General features: G+C 37.1%; 2 protein-coding genes, 2 long non-coding RNA genes and 1 other non-coding gene across 6 annotated transcripts in view; 3 read left to right on the forward strand and 2 right to left on the reverse strand.

Annotated features, from left to right (window-relative positions):
- LOC100862761 (ATP-binding cassette transporter subfamily G member Bm3) overlaps positions 1 to 4,083 on the forward strand; it is a 65,183-nt gene extending 61,100 nt beyond the window's left edge. Inside the window, exon 11 of one of the 2 annotated variants that reach the window (XM_038014257.2) lies at positions 188 to 4,083. In XM_038014257.2, the coding sequence (XP_037870185.1) occupies positions 188 to 329 (142 nt within the window). In that variant the 3' untranslated portion in view covers positions 330 to 4,083. 2 annotated transcript variants of the gene reach the window in all.
- The window catches only part of LOC134199875 (uncharacterized), a 107,741-nt gene that overhangs the window by 62,523 nt on the left and 22,552 nt on the right, over positions 1 to 22,666 (reverse strand). The gene's annotated exons all lie outside the window — the stretch shown is intronic.
- Positions 4,066 to 20,184, reverse strand: LOC101737018 (androgen-dependent TFPI-regulating protein). Its single transcript, XM_012690713.4, has 5 exons — positions 19,709 to 20,184; positions 10,804 to 15,337; positions 10,013 to 10,156; positions 8,915 to 9,135; positions 4,066 to 5,511 (listed from the first exon to the last, which is right to left on the reverse strand). Exons 2-5 carry the CDS (start codon positions 10,984 to 10,986, stop codon positions 5,358 to 5,360), a joined length of 702 nt encoding a protein of 233 aa, XP_012546167.1. The 5' UTR covers positions 10,987 to 15,337; positions 19,709 to 20,184; the 3' UTR covers positions 4,066 to 5,357.
- Positions 12,116 to 12,212, forward strand: Mir2754 (microRNA mir-2754). The gene has a single exon (NR_107316.1). It is a non-coding gene; the product is annotated as a microRNA mir-2754 (primary transcript).
- LOC105841720 (uncharacterized) lies at positions 20,072 to 21,534 on the forward strand. Its single transcript, XR_001139695.4, has 2 exons — positions 20,072 to 20,211; positions 20,543 to 21,534. It is a non-coding gene; the product is annotated as an uncharacterized LOC105841720 (long non-coding RNA).

Below are 22,666 nucleotides of genomic sequence, written 5' to 3' on the forward strand. Positions count from 1 at the left end.
CGATGCGAGGTCGCGACCTTCCTGAATATCTTTCTCCTGGACTTTCCTGCTCTTTCTATCTATCTATATTCAATGCGTGGATCGCATTGTGGACTGAGGTGAGGTGAGGTTGGTCCGACCAGCGCATTGGACTCCAGACTCCCTACCCAACTATACATAACTTAATATTCTCTCTCTTCAATTCCAGATACCCAAGACAGTTCCTCTCTGAAGTAGCTATGTCTCCGGACAGATTCTGGTGGGACGTTCTAGCGCTCACGATCTTCGTCTTCGTGTTAAGGATTGCAGCTTTCTTCCTCCTAAAATGGAAGTTAAACGCTGTCCGATAAAGACATCTAATTTGCTCAAGCCATTTATATATACTTAGAATTATAGTAGGTAGATTAATAATGTGTTTTTTTTTTTGGCGAAAATCGTATTTTAAACGGGAATTTAAGTTTACTACGGTTGGTGACAAAAACAAAATTAATGTTAAATGTAAAAAAAATTAATGTTAAATTCATAAAGAAAATTTTAAGTAAGTAGGTATTAAATTAATTATTGCAACGGTTTCTAGGTTTTCTTACTTGTACGAACTTGTACAAAGTAAATTATATTTTAGTGATTTCTGTTTTTCTAACCGTATTTTGAGGGTAGGTATTTTAATTTTGTTGACCTGATTTTTTATCTGGTCTGTGGTTGAACTAGATAAAATTAAATTAAAATGAGTGCCATTTTACTGAGTCATTTTTATTATATGTATAAAATATTAAATACAAGGTGTTATTATATCAAATATAAGTTATCATTTAATAGTAATCGGATTGATGGTTGATTATAGCTATATGAAAGAAATATTAACAAGGAAACGATAAGAAAACGCAGCGAAAAGAATATTTGAGTCGTCTATTATCAAAGGTGGCAATCTGTGCATTTGGACAAAAAAAAATTATTGATATGTCAATACAGATTGATTTGAATATAATCGTCTCCTTCAAAGAATACGGTTCAAAACCTGCACTAAATAAAGGTTAATAGTTAACCTGTTATTTATCTAAGATGTCGTTCCGAAGAGTTTTGTGACTGCCAATGGAATACAAAGTCAATAATTCGTTTTTCTGATTTACCAATCATTGTCCAAAAGTCAGATTGCCGGCTTTGATAATAGTCGACTCATTCGGATGTTTTAATTTCTAAGAAAACTCCAAATTTGAAAGACAGTTGGAGCTTCATATTCAATTTTATAATCCCCGAACGTAATGTATGTAACCAAAGAAGACAATTTTCATTTCGTCTAAAAACCGATTGGCCTTTATTATGTTTTTTTGTATTAGAGTGTAATTAGTTTTAACATATCTTCTACAAATATACCATATTTTCTAAAAATATAATAATGCTGGTTTTGTACTTGAAGCTTAAATAGTGTATCACCTATGACTTCAAGAGCTTGACATAAATTATAGACATCGATGCGATGAGTTCTGATGAAATGTCATAATAATATTTTTTATCTATGACCGTTCCCGGCATTTTTAGGTTCGTTAAGTTTTAAATAAAATTTTAAAATGTTGAAATTATAAAAAAAGAAATACAAACGCCCATCTTGCCTTATTATTTAGGTTAAGTTAGTATTTTGTTTATCCCGTCTACATTTTCAGATCACTTTAATATATAATAAATAAATAATAAATATTTAATAACAATCACGCCACGTTAACTGGTCCTGTGATAAGTTCGTAAAGAACTTGTGTTACAGGTACCAGATAACGGAAATAAATGTAAGATTTTTATTATACACGTACATATATTTTAATATTTAATATACATCCATAACCCTGGAAAAGAGATTTATATTTATCATACAAATATCTTCCCTTGGCGGGATTCGCGACCCCCTTGTGTAGTGACCATGTCACTTACCACTACACCAGACGGCCGTTATATATAACAATTGAAGACATATTTATTGAATGTAATAGTGTTGTACGCATTGCATCAGAAGCTAAACGTTTATTTGTTAGCAGCGCCCTACTCCCGACAGATTAGATCCTTGACAGATTATGGGCTTACAGATTTAATAGTTGGCTTAGATTCATTTAGACTAATTTAGAGGAACTACATTACTTGCTGCTGTAGACCAAGCATTTTCAATAATATGGAATGAATGCCTAAGGTCATATTTATAATGTAATGTTTATCGAAAAGATAAATGGATATTAGTTAAAACTTAATTTATGCCTGTCGATCGTCTATGATGGGGCAAATTGGGGAAATTTTAACTTTATCGGACTGTTAACGACCGTTTTAACTCTTTTTTGAAACGATCATGACTAACGCTTCGTAGCGATCTTCTTTTAATTACTTCCCATAATTAATTATGAAAAATATTAATAGAATTAAAATAAAAACACATTCGATTCTTGATTGAAATGAATTTATGAAATTCTTTTTAATTATCTGTAGCTTATTTGGTAGAATTCCCAGTGTCGTATGAGGAGCGGTTTCTTGAAACTCAAGTTAACAACCAATTTCAAGTAAAGAACATATCGACGCTTGAAAGGCAAACATGACTAAGCGACAATAACTACTTTGTACACAAATGATAGGCAATAACCATATTCGATGCGCACAAAAATTATATTTCTAGGTCTATTAAAATCATTTCAATCCTACAGCTAGATTCGTTAAAATATAATTTTTTTCAGGTTTTTCAACTTTAAATTACTCTACTGTAAAGTTCACGCATTGTCGCTTAGTCACGTCTGCCTTTCAAGCGTCGATTCGTATTGTTTAAGTATGAAATTTATTTAAGTGTGAATTAAGAAATCATCGAGTTATGCTTATATGCCGGTGTTCAAATCCCGCAGGCTGGAACCAGTGTGCTTAGGGCGAGTTTTTTAACGTTCTCGACAGCGTAAAAATTAACTCAAATACGTATGGAGTTGGAAAGGCGATGAAAGGAGTTGAAAGGCGATTGCATGCAGCAGAGATGCGAATGTTGCGATGGATGTGTGGAGTAACGAGAATGGATAGAATACGGAATGAGTATGTTAGAGGAAGTCTAAAAGTGGCACCTGTGACATAGAAACTGAGGAGTGCGCGTTTGGGATGGTATGGACATGTGATGAGACGAAATGAAAATGAGGTTGTTAAGAGAGTGTTAACTATGAATGTGGAAGGATTTAGAGGAAGAGGTAGACCTAAGAAGAAATGGATGGATTGTGTGAAAGACGATATGGGTAGGAGGGGAGTGAGCGAAGAAATGGTATATGATAGAAGAGTATGGAAGGAGCAAACATGTTGCGCCGACCCCAGGTGACTGTGGGAAGGGCAGGATAATGATGATGACGTATGGAGTTGGAACAACGCCCCTAGCGGCAAACATACGGTACTAAGCACACAGAGAGTGTTACCGATGTTACCGCGTTGATTTACCACTACAAATGTGGAATGAAAATGATAACTATTTTCATTATCATCCGTGGTAGGAGAGCTAGCTAACAAAGCTATTAATATGTAAGAGTTGATAAGTTGAGCTTTTCATATAAGTTTGACGACCGTGTACCTACATACGTTGTAGGAAGGAAGTGTACACAAATACTTGTGTTAACAGTTAGCTAGTTTTTAAGATGGTTTAGTTGGTCACTTTATTTATTTTACGTTAATAGCACATATAGTACTAGACCAGTAGGATATTTTTTTAAGTCATTGTTAAATTGCAAAGTGCTTGCAGGAGCCATTAGAATATAATATAACATATTAACTGTTAATGCGATAATCTTTCAATTATTTAAGATTGTAAACATTATTTTTCTTCATTTATTTTTCCATTCGCCTCCGTAAAAATAATTAGGATTGGACGAAATTTTGGGTATTAGACTAATTTTGATTGTATTTTTAAAGATTATATACATACTATCATCTTAAATTAATTATCATGAATTAACTATCATATTAAAAATAAAGACGTTAAACTTAAAAAAAATAGGTAGCATAGATTTATATAATTAGTAATGGTGATATTTAAAAAAAAAACTTGTATATATGTATACGGAAAATTTAAAAACGACAAAATAAAAATTTATATTTTTTTACAAAAAAAAATGTGTTTAATTTTTTTCGTACATACGTGAAAGTAATTAAAAAGTTTAATTGACAATAAATATTTTATCTACATATTTATCTATTACATAACGACTGAAAAACTTCACTCGCATAGAATACTCATATTTCAATATCCTGTACCTACAGTGGCGAAAGTTAACTAGGTAACAAACTTTTCTTTTACCGACTACTACGGGCTGCGGTTCGAAAGCCGTTGTTGACAGTTGAGACTGCGACCTCATGTCTCCATGGCTTCCATGTTGTAATGCCTATAGACTTCGGCAGTCATTGAACACCAGGCGGAGCGTAAGCCCATTACCACCTGCCGACCACCCTTTTACACTATAAATAAAAAAGGACACTTTTTTTCATATCTATAATATGTTCCACCGAATGTGTAGGCGAGGTCGCAGGGTCCAGCCTAGGAGACTGCTAACATCAGGCACATTTACACAGGATCCGAGCCCCGACCATGTGCCCTGTACTACGGGAATCAGACATGCACATACTATCTACCATACGTTTAAATTTATTTTCGATAGGGATACGTTTTAAGAAATGAAATGACCATTGAGGTCCACACAACACTTAGCTCGCGAGCGCTTCCCCACCGCGGCGGTCAACGCGTGCGTCTTCCGCGAACTCTTTCTAATTGGCGTCAACAAAGATAATGCAGAGAATACATTTTTATTAAATAACGTACTCTATAGTGCCAGATGCTGTGTTCTCGCGGTCCGCACAAAAAGGGTTGCGCAGTCTGCCATTTGGCGACCCCTGAATCAAACGAATGTGAAGAAATTAATACGCAGATTGTTTTTGATCTGTGTAGATAGTGCTCTCTTTTCGTCTTTAAATTTTCGCCAGTGCTGAGTTATCGTGAGCACTTGCGGAGGCACGAATCAGGCCTCGGAGCAACCAGGGCTGTGGGGTCCCTGGCTCACTGCGCAAGAAGCTGATAGCTTGTTTTGTGGGATACTTGTTGCTTCTGTCTTCCTTCTGGAAGCCGCGGCAGGTGTAACGCCGTCAAGAAATGCCAACAAATGGGAACAGTTGGCGGTGTTTGTTCATGTGGCACCGACCGCCAAAGCGCAGCGTGTATTACGCTCTAAATGATACCGCCAAGAACACCGCCGCTAGCTGCTTTGTGGTGCTTGTATTTTGGCGTGTTCCGCCGCTGGTGATGGGCACTTCGGTAACTAGGGATGTCGCCACACAAAAACAAAAAACAACAACAAAATCACTGAGTAGATCAGATTATAGTATTTTCACAGAAGCTATCTCCACACAAGATCTATTAACATCCACTGTAAATAAAAGAAAACCACGTAGCCGGTGTAAACGGCCAAGGATATAGTTCTTATTTTGGAGCCTGGTAGACTATCGATAGCGTTATACACTATTTGTCCGTTCAGATAATTGATGTATAGCCTGAAACCAAAATGTTGTTATTGTTTTTCGGATTCAATTAAATTTAGTTTAATATGATTGTAAGGTACATATACAGGGTGTCCCAGAAAGAATGGATAATCCTGAAAAACCTCACAGTACAGCTATTGGGGATGCAAAAAAAAATGATATATTTCATAGGTAGTACCCAAATTAAAAATAAAGAAAAAATACAAAATTACATGTCTAAAATTTTAGTTCAGATTAACTTTTATAAGAAAATACACTAGCTAGCACTAGTGCACTAGCACTCGTACGATTTCCTGCATATTCCTTAATATAGTCCATGTAGAATATTATAACATCAAAAAGCTTATAGATTTCATTTATTTGTAGCTGTTGTATATTCCAGAAACGCACAGCAGTATCGAAAATATCAACTATGTCCCCAGTAGCTCTACTATGAGATGTTTCAGGATTATCCATTCTTTCTGGGACACCCTGTATATCCAATAGTTTCTCTCAATCACGTTTATGTAAAACCATTTATCTACTTATATTCCATTGGTGGTAATGCGTCTTGTGAACCCACACGAGCGGGTGCCTCTTTTTGCCGCCAAGCAGTAATGCGTTCCGATTTGAAGGATGGATCAGCCGTGACACTAGAACTGAGGCTTAGAACTCATGTTTCAAGATAGGTGGCGGCATTTACGTTATAAACGTCTATGGATTCCATTAACCATTTAACGCAAGCTGGGCCGTGAGCTGGATTGAACGACAAAGCAATAAAATCGAAAAAAATGGTGCGCATGCAACTTAGTTTACGTGAAAGAAGTGAAACTTCTTTTGCGGAGTGTAGTACTGTGGTTTTCTTCATTTTTCATCCTTAAATCAAATTTCTCTCGAATAGGCAATGCTGTGTACTCGTATAAGATAAACGACCTCTTCACCGTTTATATATATTTTAAATTATATACAGAAAAAGAAAAAATCCTTCATTGGAAATAAATTATATTATAATTAATATATTAGTGCCATCTACAGGAGCAACGAGAAACTAATAACAAGTTGTCTAGTGGACGCTAGCCGTAAACATAGTGGTAGTTTTCCAATTACAGAGCATAATGCGACTCAGTAACGCACAATGCCGAATTATGCTGAAGCTCAATTGGAACGTAAATTCGTTTTCAAATAATAAATAAATAAATATAAATATTTACTAACAATCACGCCACGTTAACTGGTCCCGTGATAAGTTCGTAAAGAACTTGTGTTACAAGTACCAGATAACGGAAATAAATATAATATTTTTATTATACACATACATATATTTAATATACACCCATAACCCTGGAAAGACATTTATATTTATCATACAAATATCTTCCCTTGGCGGGATTCGAACCCGCGACCCCCTTGTGTAGTGACCATGTCACTTACCACTACACCAGACGGCTGTTTGAGCAGCAGAGTGCGCTAAGTTAGCACAGTTTTAATTAACATTGATTATTTCTAAGAAACTACGACGAAACGAAAGCCTTACAATTTTTTTAACATTAAATAATATTACTTTTTTTTTTTGTTTTTTTTTTATTGCCTTTGTAGGCAGACGGGCATACGGCCCACCTGATGGTGAGTGGTTACCGTCGCCCATGGACTTCAGCAATGCCAGGGGCAGAGCCAAGCCGCTGCCTACCGCTTAATACTCTCCATAAGCCTCGTTTGAAGAAGGACATGTCATAGCGCTCGGGAAACACCGTGGAGGGGAGCTCATTCCATAGCCGGATGGTACGTGGCAAAAAAGATCTCTGGAAACGCACTGTGGATGACCGCAGTGGCTCCAGGTAGTATGGATGAACTCTACTCCGGTGGCGGGCGGTGCGATGGTAAAAACGAGATGCTGGTATCATCTCGAACAATTCCTCAGAGCACTCCCCATGGAACATACGGTACAAAATACAGAGGGAACCGAAGTCCCTCCGCAGACCCAGAGGCTCCAAACGATCCGAGAGAATGGGATTATCGACAATCCGAACGGCCCTCCTCTGTATGGAGTCAAATGGAAGAAGCTGGTATTTGGGAGCCCCGGCCCATAGATGGGAGCAGTACTCCACGCGAGGCCGGACTTGTGCTTTATAAAGCAAAAGTCTTTGTCCAGGCGTGAAGTACCGCTTCGCTCTGTTGAGGACTCCCAGCATTTTGGACGCCAACTTGGCTTTGCCTTCCAAATGACTCCGAAACTGGACATCGCTCGAAATGTCGACCCCAAGTATCCCGATACTCTCGGAAGGTTGCAGGGATACTCCTTGGAATTGCGGCGCCATGACAAAGGGGTCCTTCTTCGCAGTGAACGCGCAAACCTGTGTCTTCAACGGGTTGAATTGAACTAAGTTCGATTCACCCCATTTGGAGACTCGCCCCAGAGAGTTCTCCACTTCAGACACAAGTTTTGATCGTCTCTCTTGCACCACGCTCCGAGAGAGACTCTGATGGCCGATATATCGCGCATCCCCCGTGCTATCATCTGCATAGCAATGCATGCCATCAATAGACAGCATGTCATTGATATACAGGATGAAAAGCGTGGGGGAGAGCACCGAACCTTGTGGAACGCCAGCGTTAATGGTCATGGTATCAGAACAGTCACCGTCTACAACGACCGTGATGCTCCGCCCATCCAAAAAGCTAGCGATCCACTTGCAGAGACCCTCGGGGATTCCGTAAGATGGTAACTTCGATAGAAGTGCCCTATGCCAGACCCTGTCGAAGGCCTTCGCGATATCAAGGCTCACAGCAAGAGCCTCGCCCTTGCTCTCCAAGGCTTCAGCCCACCTGTGAGTACTAACGATAATATAAACAAAATTTCGATCAATGCCAACTTAAAGTAAAAACACTTGTCAATTTTCTGTCACTGAGCGGTATCGATTGCACGCATCACGCGAGAGCAGTACTTTTGAGATAGAATATAATGACTATTGATAACTTAATAATTTGTTTTTCTACATAGTCTCCGAATCTCTCTACACACCGAGTCCAGCGCTTTTCCAAGGCCTCATTCAATCCCTTTAAAAAAAAAGTTTTGTCTTATTCTTGCAAAAAGTGCAGTGCTCGATTGTGCGAAGCGTTGCTGTAGTTGGAACATTCAACGTCGTGCATTATGCAGCATTATGCCGCATAATGCGCTCTTGTGCTGTAGTTGGAAAACAACCAATGTGTTTAAGAGAAACGACCAAGCTCGCTTTCTCCCTCTCTCCAAGGTCGAGTGGTTCGCGAGACGCTCTGTCTATTTTCTCACTTTCGCTCGTCCTAATTGTATCTTTTCTCTCTATCTGTAACTGTGTAGTCAAATTTAACTCTCAACGCACCTAAAGAAGTTTCACTTCAAAAACCTACAGAATACAGATTGTTGACAAAGTTTTACACTAATAATAACATTTATACTCACACAATGAGATAAAACAAATAAAAAGCTGTCATAATCGTGAAACGCGGTGCAAGATTCCTTGGCCTCCTCCTTGGAGTCAGTATCAAGTCTCCGATTACAACGACCGCCGACACGGTGTGCAGCGAGTGCTGGCACCAGTACGGGAGGTAGTCGAATAGTTTCGGTGGAGCCATCATCTCCGGGTTGGTTATCATCGTCGTCCAAAATACTATATCTGCCATCTGAGAAGAATATTGGGCACATTTTTTAAGATCAATGCTCTAAAATTTCTATAACATTATCTAACTCCAAAATAATACACCTCATGAGTGGTAGAGGAATCTGTTGTGACTTCCGTCTTCTGATCATCGTTTCAATGGAAAAGGAGAGAAGATATCGAAATCGGGGTCAACGATAGTGCGATAAAAAAAAAAATATGTCACAAAAAAGCGCGAACACGGTATGTCCCCCTTCTTAGCTAACTCAGAGTCACGTAACCACATTGGAGTCTGACTATAGATTTCGACTAGTACGAGCACGACTACCGCACAATAGGGTTAAAAATACCATGAATAATCCAAAAATTCAGGTTTAAAGGATGTGCGTAGGACAGCTTTCATTGTTAAGCAATTGACGCTTGTGTCTCCGAGGTAGGCTAGCGGCATTTACGATGTTCTCGAATCGCCCGAATCCACTCTCGGATCCACTCTCGGTGATTTTAAGCTCTTCAAGCACTGGGCACCGTTCTCGTCGAACGTCGAACGAAGGGTTCGACGAGCGAACTAGCCCATAGACACATTCCACTGAGTTTCTCGCCGATTCTTCTAACTGGGTCGCGATTCCGATCCGGTGGTAAATTCAGCGAAGCACTGCTCTTGCTAGGGCTAGTGTTAGCAATGCTCTCATGTTGAACCCGTGACCTCACCTACTGGTCCAAGCGCAATTGGAATGGCCCATTAGGCTACCAAAGATTAGGTAGGGGAAAAAAACCCGTTTTGCGCATGTGAGCTGCAGCTACAGTCGATAACTTGAAAGACCGTGGACCGTGAGTTCATGGTACTTATGTACTAGCAAACGCATTTACGATAGCCAGACGATAGCCAGACTGATGAAACTCACAAAAGTTGTGGGTGCCACAACGCTGGTCATCGTGACGTCCGCAATCTTTTTCAGTAATGGAATGCATTTCCGTCCTCCGCTACCAAGTCCACAGCTGTTCCACTCGCAATAGATGACGATCGGCAAATAACAAAGCATTATCAGCTGAAAAATGAAAAAAATACTAACAGGTATTTTTAATGATTACAAAATGGGTGTGGCGATTATTTGATTATACATGTTAATATGAACCTCAATCCAATTATTACGTCTGCAGTGTTGTTCATGTGTGTTATCTGTGTGATGTATGTAATGGCAGATTTATGTGTTTCATTATTTTTAGACTATTCTTAATTTTTATTTGTTAAAATAAACCGTAAAATAAACGCATTTGCTTCATAGTTTCAAAAAAACATAGTTCTATCAAGATACCTATGCAACCTACATACTTGAAACAAACAAAAAAATCTTGGATGATTCGTGGTTTGTCGATTTGTTATCAAATTACACCGTATTAGCACAGTGTGAGTGACTAGCCAATACGTTATCATCGCCAATTATAACAATAGCATCTAAATCACAAAGAAAACGTGAACATATTTTTTTATTGCCCCTTTAGACAGACGAGCATATGGCCCACCTGATTGTGAATGGTTAACGTCACCCATGGACGTCAGCAATGCCAGGGGCAGAGCCAATTAGCTGCCTACCATATGCGTTACACCTACCCTTCGTTGTTCAATATAAAAAGTATTTCTATGTGACCAATTGGCCAAAGTAAAATACAATAATGAATTAATTAATAAACTTACATTAAACCAACAAGTGAGGAGCATCCATCTGATGTAGAAATAATTACGTATCCTGGGATCTGCATCAACGGTCGTATCAATAGACAATGTCACGACCGCGGTTACCACTAAATGTACGAAAGCGACGAAGTGGAATGAAATTCTTAAATATGACACCAAATTAATACATGAAACATGAAACATTGTCGAGCCTAAAGTGTATAACAGAAGTGTATTTATGTAGGATTTGTAGTGTGTACCTTTTTAATCTAATTTTCTATTCATATTTGTTAATCATTGTGGCATTATCACAATCAGAAATCACTAATCAGTAAATAATCAGTGGGTTTTTTTCTCTTTGTTTTGACGCCGCCGCGCCGGGTCGATTTTATTCGAGGATTCGAAGGTTAAGTGCGTGAAGCAAGTGTTTTGGACATATCCGTATTTTTCACTTATTTTTCGGGTGTTTTATTGAATTTTATCCCCTGTTGATTATCTAATTATTAGTTTTGTGTGTTTATATAAGTGTTGTAAGTATTATAGTATAGTAGTTTAGTGTAAATAGTGAAATTATTAACGGCGTCGACCCCCCCGATCCCGGGGGAGGTTATATCCTTGACCCATCTAACTCTCCAATCCCAATGGACACGGAGGTAATCCATACTTTTAGAAAAAGACAAATTCCTCCATATTCTGATTATTCCTCTTTACCACCAAAGAAAAATACAGTCGCGGAAGCAATCGGATCTGTTCGGTCTGTGTATACTTTACCAGAATATGAGGGCAACAGAAAACGGTATTTGGATCAGGATGTTGCTCCTTTTTTGATCCAAGTAAGAAAAGATTGCGAGTCTTCGTCTAGTGCTACACTTCGCCCCATTGAGTTTGGTCACTTTTTACACCACAACGATATCAAAGACGTTGCTAAAGACGGCGCTAAACGTATCGGCCAAAACCGCGTCTCAGTCCAATTTAAAACTGCTTTTGCCGTAAATTCTTTCCTAGATCACCCAGGTCTTGCCGCAGCTAAATACAATGCTATTATTCCTTCTTATAATGTGACCCGCATGAGTATTGTAAGAGGCGTACCAGTAGAGTGGACCCTAGAAGAATTAGTTTCTTGCATTGAAGTTCCTGATGGTTTTGGACGTGTCATCAGAGCCCGACGACTGAATAAAAAGTCAACTGAAAATAACGCTACTATTTGGACTCCAACTCCGACACTTGTTCTTACATTTATTGGCCAAAAGCTTCCAGATAAGGATTACTGTTTTTACACTTCCCTCCCAGTTCAGACATATATTTTACCAACTATTCAATGCAATAATTGCTGTGGGTTTGGACATGTTGCTACGCAATGCCGGTCAAAAGCGCGTTGTTAAATCTGTGCGACATCTCACTCTGGTATTGACTGTAATAGTTTATCTCCAATACCTACCTGTTTGTTTTGCTCTGGTAGCCATAAAGCCATTGATACATTTTGTCCTGAACATTTTAGACAGAAATCCATCAAACTGGTAATGTCACAAGAAAATATCTTATACAACGAAGCATCAGTCAGGTTTCTTCAAGTTAGAAGATCTTTTGCAGATATTTCTCGTACTTCTTCCTCCCTTTTTCCCACTCAATCTTCCCAAGCCCTAACCCAATATTCTCCCCACACCCAAGCCATATCCAATTCAGTCTCGTACCGTCGCGGCGTCGCACTTACTGTACTTTAATACATAAATATAAAACAATTTAAAGTATAAAAAGTTTATTCGAAGTGGTCTCTATTGGCTGCAATACAGTCCTTTAAACGTTGAGGCTAGTTATCAATAGAAGCACGCAAACTTTCCATGGGAAATTTTTTCACTGCCAATCGTAAGGATTGTTTTAGGGACTCCAAATTATCATGGCGTTTAGAGCAAGCCGTACTCTCTAAAACTGACCATAAATCATAATCCAGCGGATTAAGATCGGGACTAGACGACGGCCAGTCTTCAGCTCTGATGTAGTCCGAAACGTTCGTTTCCAACCAAGACTGCGTAGACGGAGCTTTATGACCTGGCGCCGAGTCTTGCTGGAAAGACCATTCTTGATTATTGAACATGGTGTTGTTAAGGGGCTTCACTACCTTCTCAAGAATGGTATCTTGATACACTTGTGCCGATGTTTTGATACCTTTTTCACAAAAGTATGGGTCAGTCACTCCTTCATAGCTAATACCCCACCAAACCATCACTGAAGTCGGATAGTGCCCACGTTGCACTCTGTCGACTAATTGGGAAGCTTCCTTAGAGCTTTGAACATAAATACGGTCATTTTGTTTGTTAAAATGATGCTCAATTGTAAAAATTTTCTCATCCGGAAACAAAAAATTTCTATGACCTCCCTTTGCGTACCGCTTCAGTAGTTGTTTTGATTTTACCACCGTATTCTCTTTTAAATTATCAGTTAAGAAATGACCAGTACGTCTTATGGGCTGCAAGTCCTAAGTCATATTTTAAAATACGTGACATGGTTCTAGGCGCTATCTTCATTTCCCGAGATAAAATATTTTGCTATCGGACAGGATTTCTTCGAATTCTTTCCCTTGCTGCTTTGACCACCTTTTTCGTACGAACACTACGTGGACGGCCAGATCTTTTTCTGTCACAAACAGAGGAGGTCTCATTGCACCTTTTAATAAGCCCGGTACACAAACATTTTACTAATACCAAGCGTATGGAGAGTTTTAAAAATTGCATTTGGCTCCATACCTACTTTGTGTAATGCAATTACAGCGATTCGGTTCTCTATATCACCCCACTCCATTTTAATATCGCAAAATATTGTACAATGTATTGGCGCCAAAATGAGAAAACACAATGAGCAATCATATAAAAATGACAGATTCCAAATTCAAATGTAATATTTTGTTTATTTTTAATTGTAACAGTATTTATGGCCAGACTACATCGATATATTATCGATGCCAGACTAAGTATATTTTCCCGTTTTGGGGACCTTGAACTACCGAACAATGTCGTATCTAAACTTACTGAGGTTACTAAAATTATTAAAAATACCCAAATTCCTACAATGGAATTGTTACAGCATTGCACACACACACACACTATTTTAAAACCTGGGAAGCCCAGCTCTGACCCTTCTAGCTATCGGCCAATCGCTTGTCCTGTACAATGGCTAAGATATTGGAACATTTAATCAAGAACCGTTTAGAATGGATTGTGGAAAATAGGAACATATTAGCTAAATCTCAGTTTGGATTCCGAAAAGGTTTTAGCACTATGGATAGTTTAAGCATATTTGTAACAGACGTTCGTATCTCCTTCTCTAAAAATGAGTCTTTAGTAGGTGTTTTTCTGGACGTGTCATCTGCGTTTGACAATGTTCTTCTTTCAGTGCTCAGGCAGAAAATGCTCCAGCTGAGTATTCCTATGTAGATTGTAAACATAATTTTTAATCTCCTGTCTCTTAGATTCGCATCTATTCGTGCTCCAATTATTCTTCCTCTCCCAGACAGCTGTGGAAGGGGCTTCCCCAAGGGTCAGTCCTTAGCCCGTTACTTTACAGTATTTATACGTACGATTTAAAGCTTTCGGTTAATTCCTTTTGTCAAGTTCTACAATATGCTGATGATCTCGCACTCGTTTCTTCTAAGAATATTGATGAGGCCTCTTCTCGCCTAAATTCAGCTATAGGCTATCTCCAAGACTGGCTCTCAGACCACGGTATGTCCCTATCTATCCCTAAAAGCAAAGTGGTTGTTTTCTCTCGGTCCAGATCTTGTCCTAATGTTTCAATATCTTACAATCAACAAAAAAGTTCGGTTGTAGACAATGTGAAATTGCTTGGTGTGGTATAAGGTTCTAGATTAAGTGGCGGTCATCATATTAATCATATTGTTAAAAAATGTGAGAAAAATATTAACATTCTGCGTTCCCTATCTGTTGGATCAAAAACTTAAGAGAAACTTAACTTAAGAAAAAAAAGAAAAAAACTTAAATGTTTTATTTATGTATATTTATATTTAGATATTCATGTTTATCCAATAAATAAATCAACTTAGGGACTAAAATATATTTTATACATTATATTCCGTACAAATTAAACAAAGTATACTTATTTAAAAGGCAAGTCATTATCCTCATGTCTGATGCAACAAGTGTCCTTGTTTTTGTTTAATTAACCACTAAAAGAAAATGAGTATGATGATATGGCTATTGTATAACACATGAATATCAGCAACGCTCAATGAAAAGTCAACACACTGGTTGCTGCAGAATATTTCTGTAAAATCTCATTTGAAGGAGATTAATACTCTGTGGGCTGACTATACACAACGTGCATGCAGCACGATCCGCGTCCAGTTCAATAATGCTTTCAGGGCTGTGTTGAGGCTGCCCCGGTTTCGTAGCGCCTCGGGTATGTTTGCAGTGGCTCGTACGGATTGCTTTCATGCGACCATACGCAAGCGGTGCGCATCCTTGGTACGCAGAGTGCGGGCTAGCTCCAACACGGTCCTAGCCATGATTGCAAACAGACTGGACTGCCCCTATATAAGACACTGCTGTAATAAACATCTGTCCCGGTCACCGTTCTCGTCGAACCCGTCGCTTGCGACGAAGGGCTCGACGAGTAAATTAACTCTCAGACACAGCCCACTGAGTTTCTCGCCGGATCTTCTCAGTGGGTCGCGTTTCCGATCCGGTGGTAGATTCTGCGAAGCACGACTCTTGCTAGGGTTCGTGTTAGCAACATCGTCAGGTTTGAGCCCCGTGAGCTCACCTACTAAAGTTAAGGCTACGCTGAAATAGCCGCTAGGGCTATCAGCTTAGGTAGGAAAAAAAAAAAAAAAAAAAAAAAAAAAAAAAAAACATCTGTCTCTCATTAATCTAACAGTGACTGGTATGGTGTAGCGATGGACGATATACATCGATTTATTTAAAATACTCGATGTATAGTAACGATGCATCGTCTTGAACCGATGTATTGTAAATACTTCAACATCGAATATATATCGATGTTTTTCATTCGATGCATCGATTAGGTACGCAAATTATGAGATTACTATACTATGAGTGAAAAGAGAAACGAAACGTTATAATCAGTGCTGCCAATATTAATTAAACCAAAACAACAATATGGCCGACCGAGTTTCTGCTGTGTAAATGTATATTGTGTTTTTGTTACGATACGAGTTTTTGCCTTGTTTAAATCTAAAAAAGAAACTAATTTATGAACAGGAATGTCAGGTATGTGTATTAATAAATAGAATAATGTATTTAGTGATAATGATAATGGTTTTGCTAGTGAAACTTTACTGGAAATGACACATTGTTTTGTTGTCAAAAAGTACAAAGCAATTATTATATTTTACGTTTTATATTGCGCGTGCTTATAACTAAGATATAAAAGAGAAGATTATGTACCTACTTTACGACGAATGCATTAATTTCGCAATATGATACGATTTGATTGAAAGGTTATATTTTTTACCGTGAAATAATAATACTATCTATTGTAGTGATGCCAAGTTATCGATAATTACTATATTAATATTATCGATTAAAATGCGGCTTATACTTATTTGTATTCTACTAGGCAGTTAATAGGTATTATTATAAATTCCCTGTAAACAGTCCTATATAGTTTTGTTTCTTACTTTCAGTTATAATGGGACCTAAGAAAAAAGTTCCGTTTGGCAGTTCTTTAACAAAATTGACGATAAGAAAACGAAATGCAAACTATGTCAAAAGGAAATTAAGTCTGCTGGAAACACTACGAACTTAATTGGACATATTCGTAATGTTCATAAGGCTGCTTATCTCGAAATTCAGCCGAAACAAACTACATTCAATGCAGTAACTACTACAGACGAAATATCGAATCCTCTGGATCTGGATACCAAAGTTACGCCTTATAATAAAATGGATGATGGAGTACTTCAGTTTCAACCTGTTCCAAGTTGCAGTGGCAGTCAAAGATCCGGTGCACCGTTACCAAAAACCGTAAATGAAACCATTGATTCAGACTTAGACGAAAACGTTACACCTTTAAAACGCCAAAGAACAATACAGGCCGCTTTTAAAGATATTTCCTCTTACTCAGAATCTGGAGCGAAGACAAGGAAACTGAACAACTGTTTGTTATTCATGATTTGCAAAGACCATCAGCCATTCTCAATCGTTGAAAACGAAGGCTTCAAAACTCTAATGAAAACAGTTGCTCCTCAATATAAGCTCCCGAGTAGAACAACTCTAAGACGCTGGCTGGACGATAAATATGAAGTAATTTCAGAAACAATTAAGAAAATGTTGTCCTCTATAGAAGATATAACCCTAACAACAGATATTTGGTCGGATACCTTGAATATGAAAAGTTTTTTGGGCATCACAGCACATTTCGGAATAGACATTGAACTATATTCAGTCACCTTAGGTGTGTACGAATTGGATGAAAGACATACATCAGATTATCTTTCTGAAATTCTCTTAAAGGTATGTCAAGACTGGAAAATCGATCAAGAGAATGTAACAGCTGTTGTTACTGACAACGCAGCCAATATAGTTAAGGCGATCGAATTAGCGTTTGGTAGAAGGAAACACATCCCATGTTTTGCCCATACTCTGAATTTGGTGGCTGAAGGCACAATGATATGTATTGAGTGGAGAAACATTGTTTCTAAAGTAAAATCAATAGTGACTTGGTTTAAACAGAGTTGCATTGCTAGTGATGAATTACGTAAAGCTACTGCTGCGGCTACGGAGTCTTCTGCTGGAGCAGCTGAGGTAAAATTAATACAAAGCGTGGATACTCGCTGGAACAGTACATATTATATGTTACAAAGATTTCTAGAACTCCGTAGTGTCATAAATGATATTCTCTTCCGCCACCCTAGAGCACCTGCAATGCTGAGTGCATCGGAAATATCTACTGTATCGTCTGTCATCATGGTATTGCGACCCTTAGAAGCGGCTACAAAAGAAATTTCAGGTGATAAATACTGCACAAGTAGTAAAATTATTCCCTTAGTTCGTTGCATGCTCTCTAAAATAACTTCAGCTGTTATAGAAGATCCCGTAGCGAAAGAGGTGCAGAAACTTGCTATTAATGAAATAAATAAAAGAATGGGTTCAATAGAACATGTGAATGCTCTGGCTATCGCAAGTATTTTAGATCCACGGTTTAAAAGAATGCATTTCAATGATCCGATAGCTTGTTCGAATGCTGTTACGAAAATTAAAGATTTAATGAAGAAGAATTTGCATAGCAATGAAGAACCTGAGTCCGATTCTGACAAGTCCGATAAAAATGAAGAGGCCTTTTCATTATGGACTGATCACCATAAGTTAGTGCATCGTAACTGGAAAATTAACAAATCTGAAGACGTTTTGTCTGACGAACTTTCCGTTTATCTCCGAACTCCTGTTGGAAGACTTAAAGAAAATCCGTTAGAAATTTGGAGAGATTACAAAATACAATTCCCGAAGCTGTACAAAATAGCTTTTAAGTATTTAACAATAGTTGGCACGTCAGTCCCTTCAGAAAGACTTTTTTCACAGGCAGGGCTAGTTATGACTGAACAAAGAAACCGGCTGAAGGGGAAGAGATTAAGCAAACTTTTGTTTTTACATAGCATTGACAAAAAATATTGGAATATGTAAAAAAAATGTGTTGTCTCGGTGATTTTTAATTTTAATACATATATTTCCTGATTAATACATATTTTTGTTTTAATTAATGCCTAACCTAAAACAATCGATATATAAGAAACATCGATGTATTTCCCAATACATCGTATTACCATCGATGTGACCGATCGATGCATCACATCGAAAAAAACATCGATGTATATTTTAAACGTCCATCCCTAGTATGGTGGCGATTACTCAGTTAACATTATTTCATTATTTATTGTATCAGTTCTGTTATGAATTTTAATTTCATATTAGTAGTTGACAATTTTAATTTTAATAATTTTGATTTAGTTTCATTTTTGTTTGTTTTTGTTTTTAGTCATTCTGATAAATTGTAATTTTAAATTTTATTGTATTTTGATTTAGATGTTATGTAATTGTATGTGACATTTTATGAGCTTAAGTTGCCTGAAATAAATGCATTTCATTAATTCATTCATTAGTACTAACTCTCGAGAAACACCAAAGCGGATATTAGCAGATAAAATAATGTACATTAAAAACTCAAAATGCTTAACCTTTTTTTAAATTTCTATGTTAAAACAAAATATTACAGCACCGTAACAAAATTTCACATTTTAATTTATAATCAATGTTATATAGAAAAATAATTCTAGTATGAATACCATCACTAAGTTTTTTAAATAATATTCAGATAGACAACAGTAAATATAAAAAAACATGTGCCCTTCTGCACTTATTGATATATAAATACTTTTTTGAAATTAAATTGTTAATTGTACTACAAATCTGTGGATTACAATATACTCAGCAGTATGTTTATATAGTTAGATCAAATAGTTTTCCATATTTATCTATATAAGAACTAATGAATCAGTCATCCCAAATTTCATGGTTTGGGTCAGTTTCTGGTAAATATTCTTTCTGCAATATTATCTTGGGAGTGGTGATCGAGGCTACTGTTTTTGGAGGCTTCTCTATCGGAAATATAGAGGTCTTAGAAGGGCAGTTCAATACGTGAAACTTCATGTCTTCCTGGGTATACCTGTGTGTTGCGTTGTAAGGGCACGCAATCATTGTTGGGTTTATCCATTCACATTTGACAATATGGCGCTGCAGCCGTGATCTTGGTACGCGGTGAATTGGATTGTAAGGGCATGACACGAAGGGATCATCCATTTCGCTCCTAAATATTAAATTATTAATTTTTAAAACAAGACAAACTTTTTTAAAGTTGTTCTTGAATGAAATAAATTTAATAGGCACAAATGAATGTTTACCTGAGATCCGTACGAATCCAATTGTTAAATTTGAAACGTTAAATTTATAATTAGAATCCACTGGAATCTATGTTGTAATAAAGTGAAACAAAATTGAAGCCCCCGGTTTTTGCATTACACATTTCCTTTTTTTTTTAATTTGGCGTCGCGCGGTTTGCGAATATGCCATTGACAAAAGCAGGGAAACGTTTATCACGATTTAAAAGGACATTACTCACGGAATGGGGTTGGCAACTGTCAAAGTGGCGCTTGTGTGCATTGTTCCCATAACATTCAATATTTGTATTGGAATTTTTGATTAGAAATTATTTTAAGCACAATGACGCGTTGTTTTGTGCCAATATGCTCAGAAATTGGAGTACATCAATTCCCGAAGGACAAGAAAATTGGAAGACTGTGGTTAAAGGCCATTTGACGCGAAAAAAGTACTCCCACAAAAAGTTCGAGGTTATGTCGTAAACACTTTGTGGAATCTGACTAAGAAAACATTAGTAAATACACAGGTATGCTTCTTTCTGTCAAATATTTATAATGCATGACTAGGTGTAGCACACATCTTTGTTCTCTTATTAAAAAAATCCAACAATAATTAGTTAGGCACAGTATTACTTGCTAACATATTTTGCAAGTAGATTTATGCTGTAAGGAACCTTTTAACAAACACAAAAGCAGACTGAAGGAAACACATTCCTCATGAGCTGTTGTTCATTATCAGCTGTTACTATTCTAAAGTTCTATCTAAATCGCTGCATCCATTGTAATAACAAATATTTAGAAACTATGGTCAGGTTTCCTTGTGATAGTATATTTTAAATGTTTTTCTTTGTGTTGTAGGTGTCAAACATTAACATTAATATCTGAAGAAAGGTGCTGTACCATCTATATTTTCATGGAATATGAAACCAGTTTCTGAAGAAACAAAAAATAAAGAACAAAAGTTACAAACTCGTAACCTTAAAAAACAGCTTTTTAGCCTGCCCAACACTTCTCAATACTGTGAAGATATAGTACCACAGAGCTATTACTTGCAGACGATGAGACAGTGTAATACTACACCGGGTTGGAAACAACATCTAAGTTTTCATTAGTTTTAATCACACTTTTGCCAATGTCAAATGATATAAGGTATCGCTGGAGTAGAGTGGTCGGCATATCAATAGAAGATCAATTTTTAATGTTACTAATTAAGCTTAGAAGAAACACAATAGATTTTGAATTAAGTAAAATTTTCGGTGTAAGTAAAACTGAAGTGTCTAATTTTGTTGTAACATGGATAAATTTTGTCAGTGATATCTAGAACCTAATTGACATTTGGCCTAGCCGCAGCTTAGTAAATTATTATATGCCTAATTGTTTTAAAACACATTATCCCTACACAAGGGTGATTATAGATGGGACTGAAATAGGCATACAGAAGCCTAGTCAACCTGATGCTCAAAAAGCGTCATTTAGTTCTTATAAACATAAAAATACCTTGAAATTTTTGGTAGGAGCTTCACCAGGGGGATTATTATCATATGTTTCAAACGTCTACGCTGGTTCTGCAAGTGATCGACAGATAGTAGAACGAAGTAAGCTGCTGCAGATTTGTGATTCTGGAGATAGTATTATGGCAGACAGAGGTTTTAATGTACAGGATCTGTTTGCCTCTAAATGAATTAGTATAAATATCCCATCTTTAAAAGGTAAATCACAAATCCCAGGTGTTCAGTTAACGATAGATCAAAAATTAGCTAGTCAAAGGGTTCACATAGAACGATTAATTTCATATGTGTAATGTTATGTAATTTTAGAGAAGGAATTGTCAATAAAAATAATGAAAAATATTCCTGATTTTTTATTTCGACAAGTGTGTATAGTTATAATACAGATATTTTCCATACAATGCTTCTTTGAAAATATTTTCATAAAAGATATCCAATTTATTTAACATATTATTTATAAAATTATTGTCTTTTTCAACATAAATCACTTTGATGTCCTTGTAGGTGTAAATGACCAAATCACAGTATGTTTTGCCTGAGCAGTATAACTGCCCTTGGATTTGATAATAATATGGGCAGGGTTTTTTTTAGAGACAATATCCCGTTACATTGTTCTAAGTAAGGAACCGTTGTTATATTTATTTCATGTTTTCGGCTAGCGTATGGACATTTCACTTCAATTATAGTTTCTTCGCCCAACACACCATCAGGAGATGCAGCAAGATATGGGCGCTCTTGGCTAATGAAAATGCCACATGGCTCCACTAGGAAATCATATATATTAGCATATTTTGCTAGAGCAATTTTTTCATTTTGTTTCTAAATTAAAATTTTGGTCATATAGCTCTAATCTGAAAAAAGTAAATTAATACATTAGTTGGTAGGTAATGTGTGTAATATGAGCAATTCTTTTTGCACATGCTACAAGGAATAAAGTTCCTAAGGTACACAATTTAATATTATTATTATTATAGCTACCGGAAACAGTTTGAGAGAAGTTTTATAAGTTAAAATAAAACATCAACATTGTACCTTTCGACAAAATCCACTTTTTTCCTCGTAAAGATGCACCACGTTTTCTCAACTCCTCCTTTAAGTCTTTAAATATCCAGTTGGAATACATGTTGTAAAACTGTTTAGCACTACTTAGAAAGTAATAAGAACCGTATCAAAGTCACAAAATGCCGAAATATCACGAACGCAAAACACACAAAATGGCGGCTCTCTGTGACAAGGGAACAAGCTACGCTGGCGACATCTGAGAAAAGCTTTAACCGGCCAACCCCATTGAAAAAGGATCAGATAGGATCAGATAGGAACTTATATCTCAAGGTGGGTGGCGCGTTTACGTTGTGGATGTCTATGGGCTCCAGTAACCACTTAACACCAGGTGGGCTGTGAGCTCGTCCACCCATCTAAGCAATAAAAAAAATAAAAAAAAGGATTACTATGATAGTACAAATATAAGGATTTA

The sequence above is a fragment of the Bombyx mori genome, chromosome 12 (genome assembly GCF_030269925.1).
Source record: "Bombyx mori chromosome 12, ASM3026992v2".
NCBI lineage: Eukaryota > Metazoa > Arthropoda > Insecta > Lepidoptera > Bombycidae > Bombyx > Bombyx mori.

Bases quoted from the DNA above. Each gene is read 5' to 3' on its own strand.
- LOC101737018 (XM_012690713.4), bottom strand. From the start codon at position 10,986: ATGTTTCATGTTTCATGTATTAATTTGGTGTCATATTTAAGAATTTCA. The intron at 10,157-10,803 runs GTAAGTTTATTA...TTCATTTTTCAG, and splicing joins TCCTCACTTGTTGGTTTAAT to CTGATAATGCTTTGTTATTT. The intron at 5,512-8,914 runs GTGAGTATAAAT...TTTTGGTTTCAG, and splicing joins TATTTGTTTTATCTCATTGT to GCTATACATCAATTATCTGA.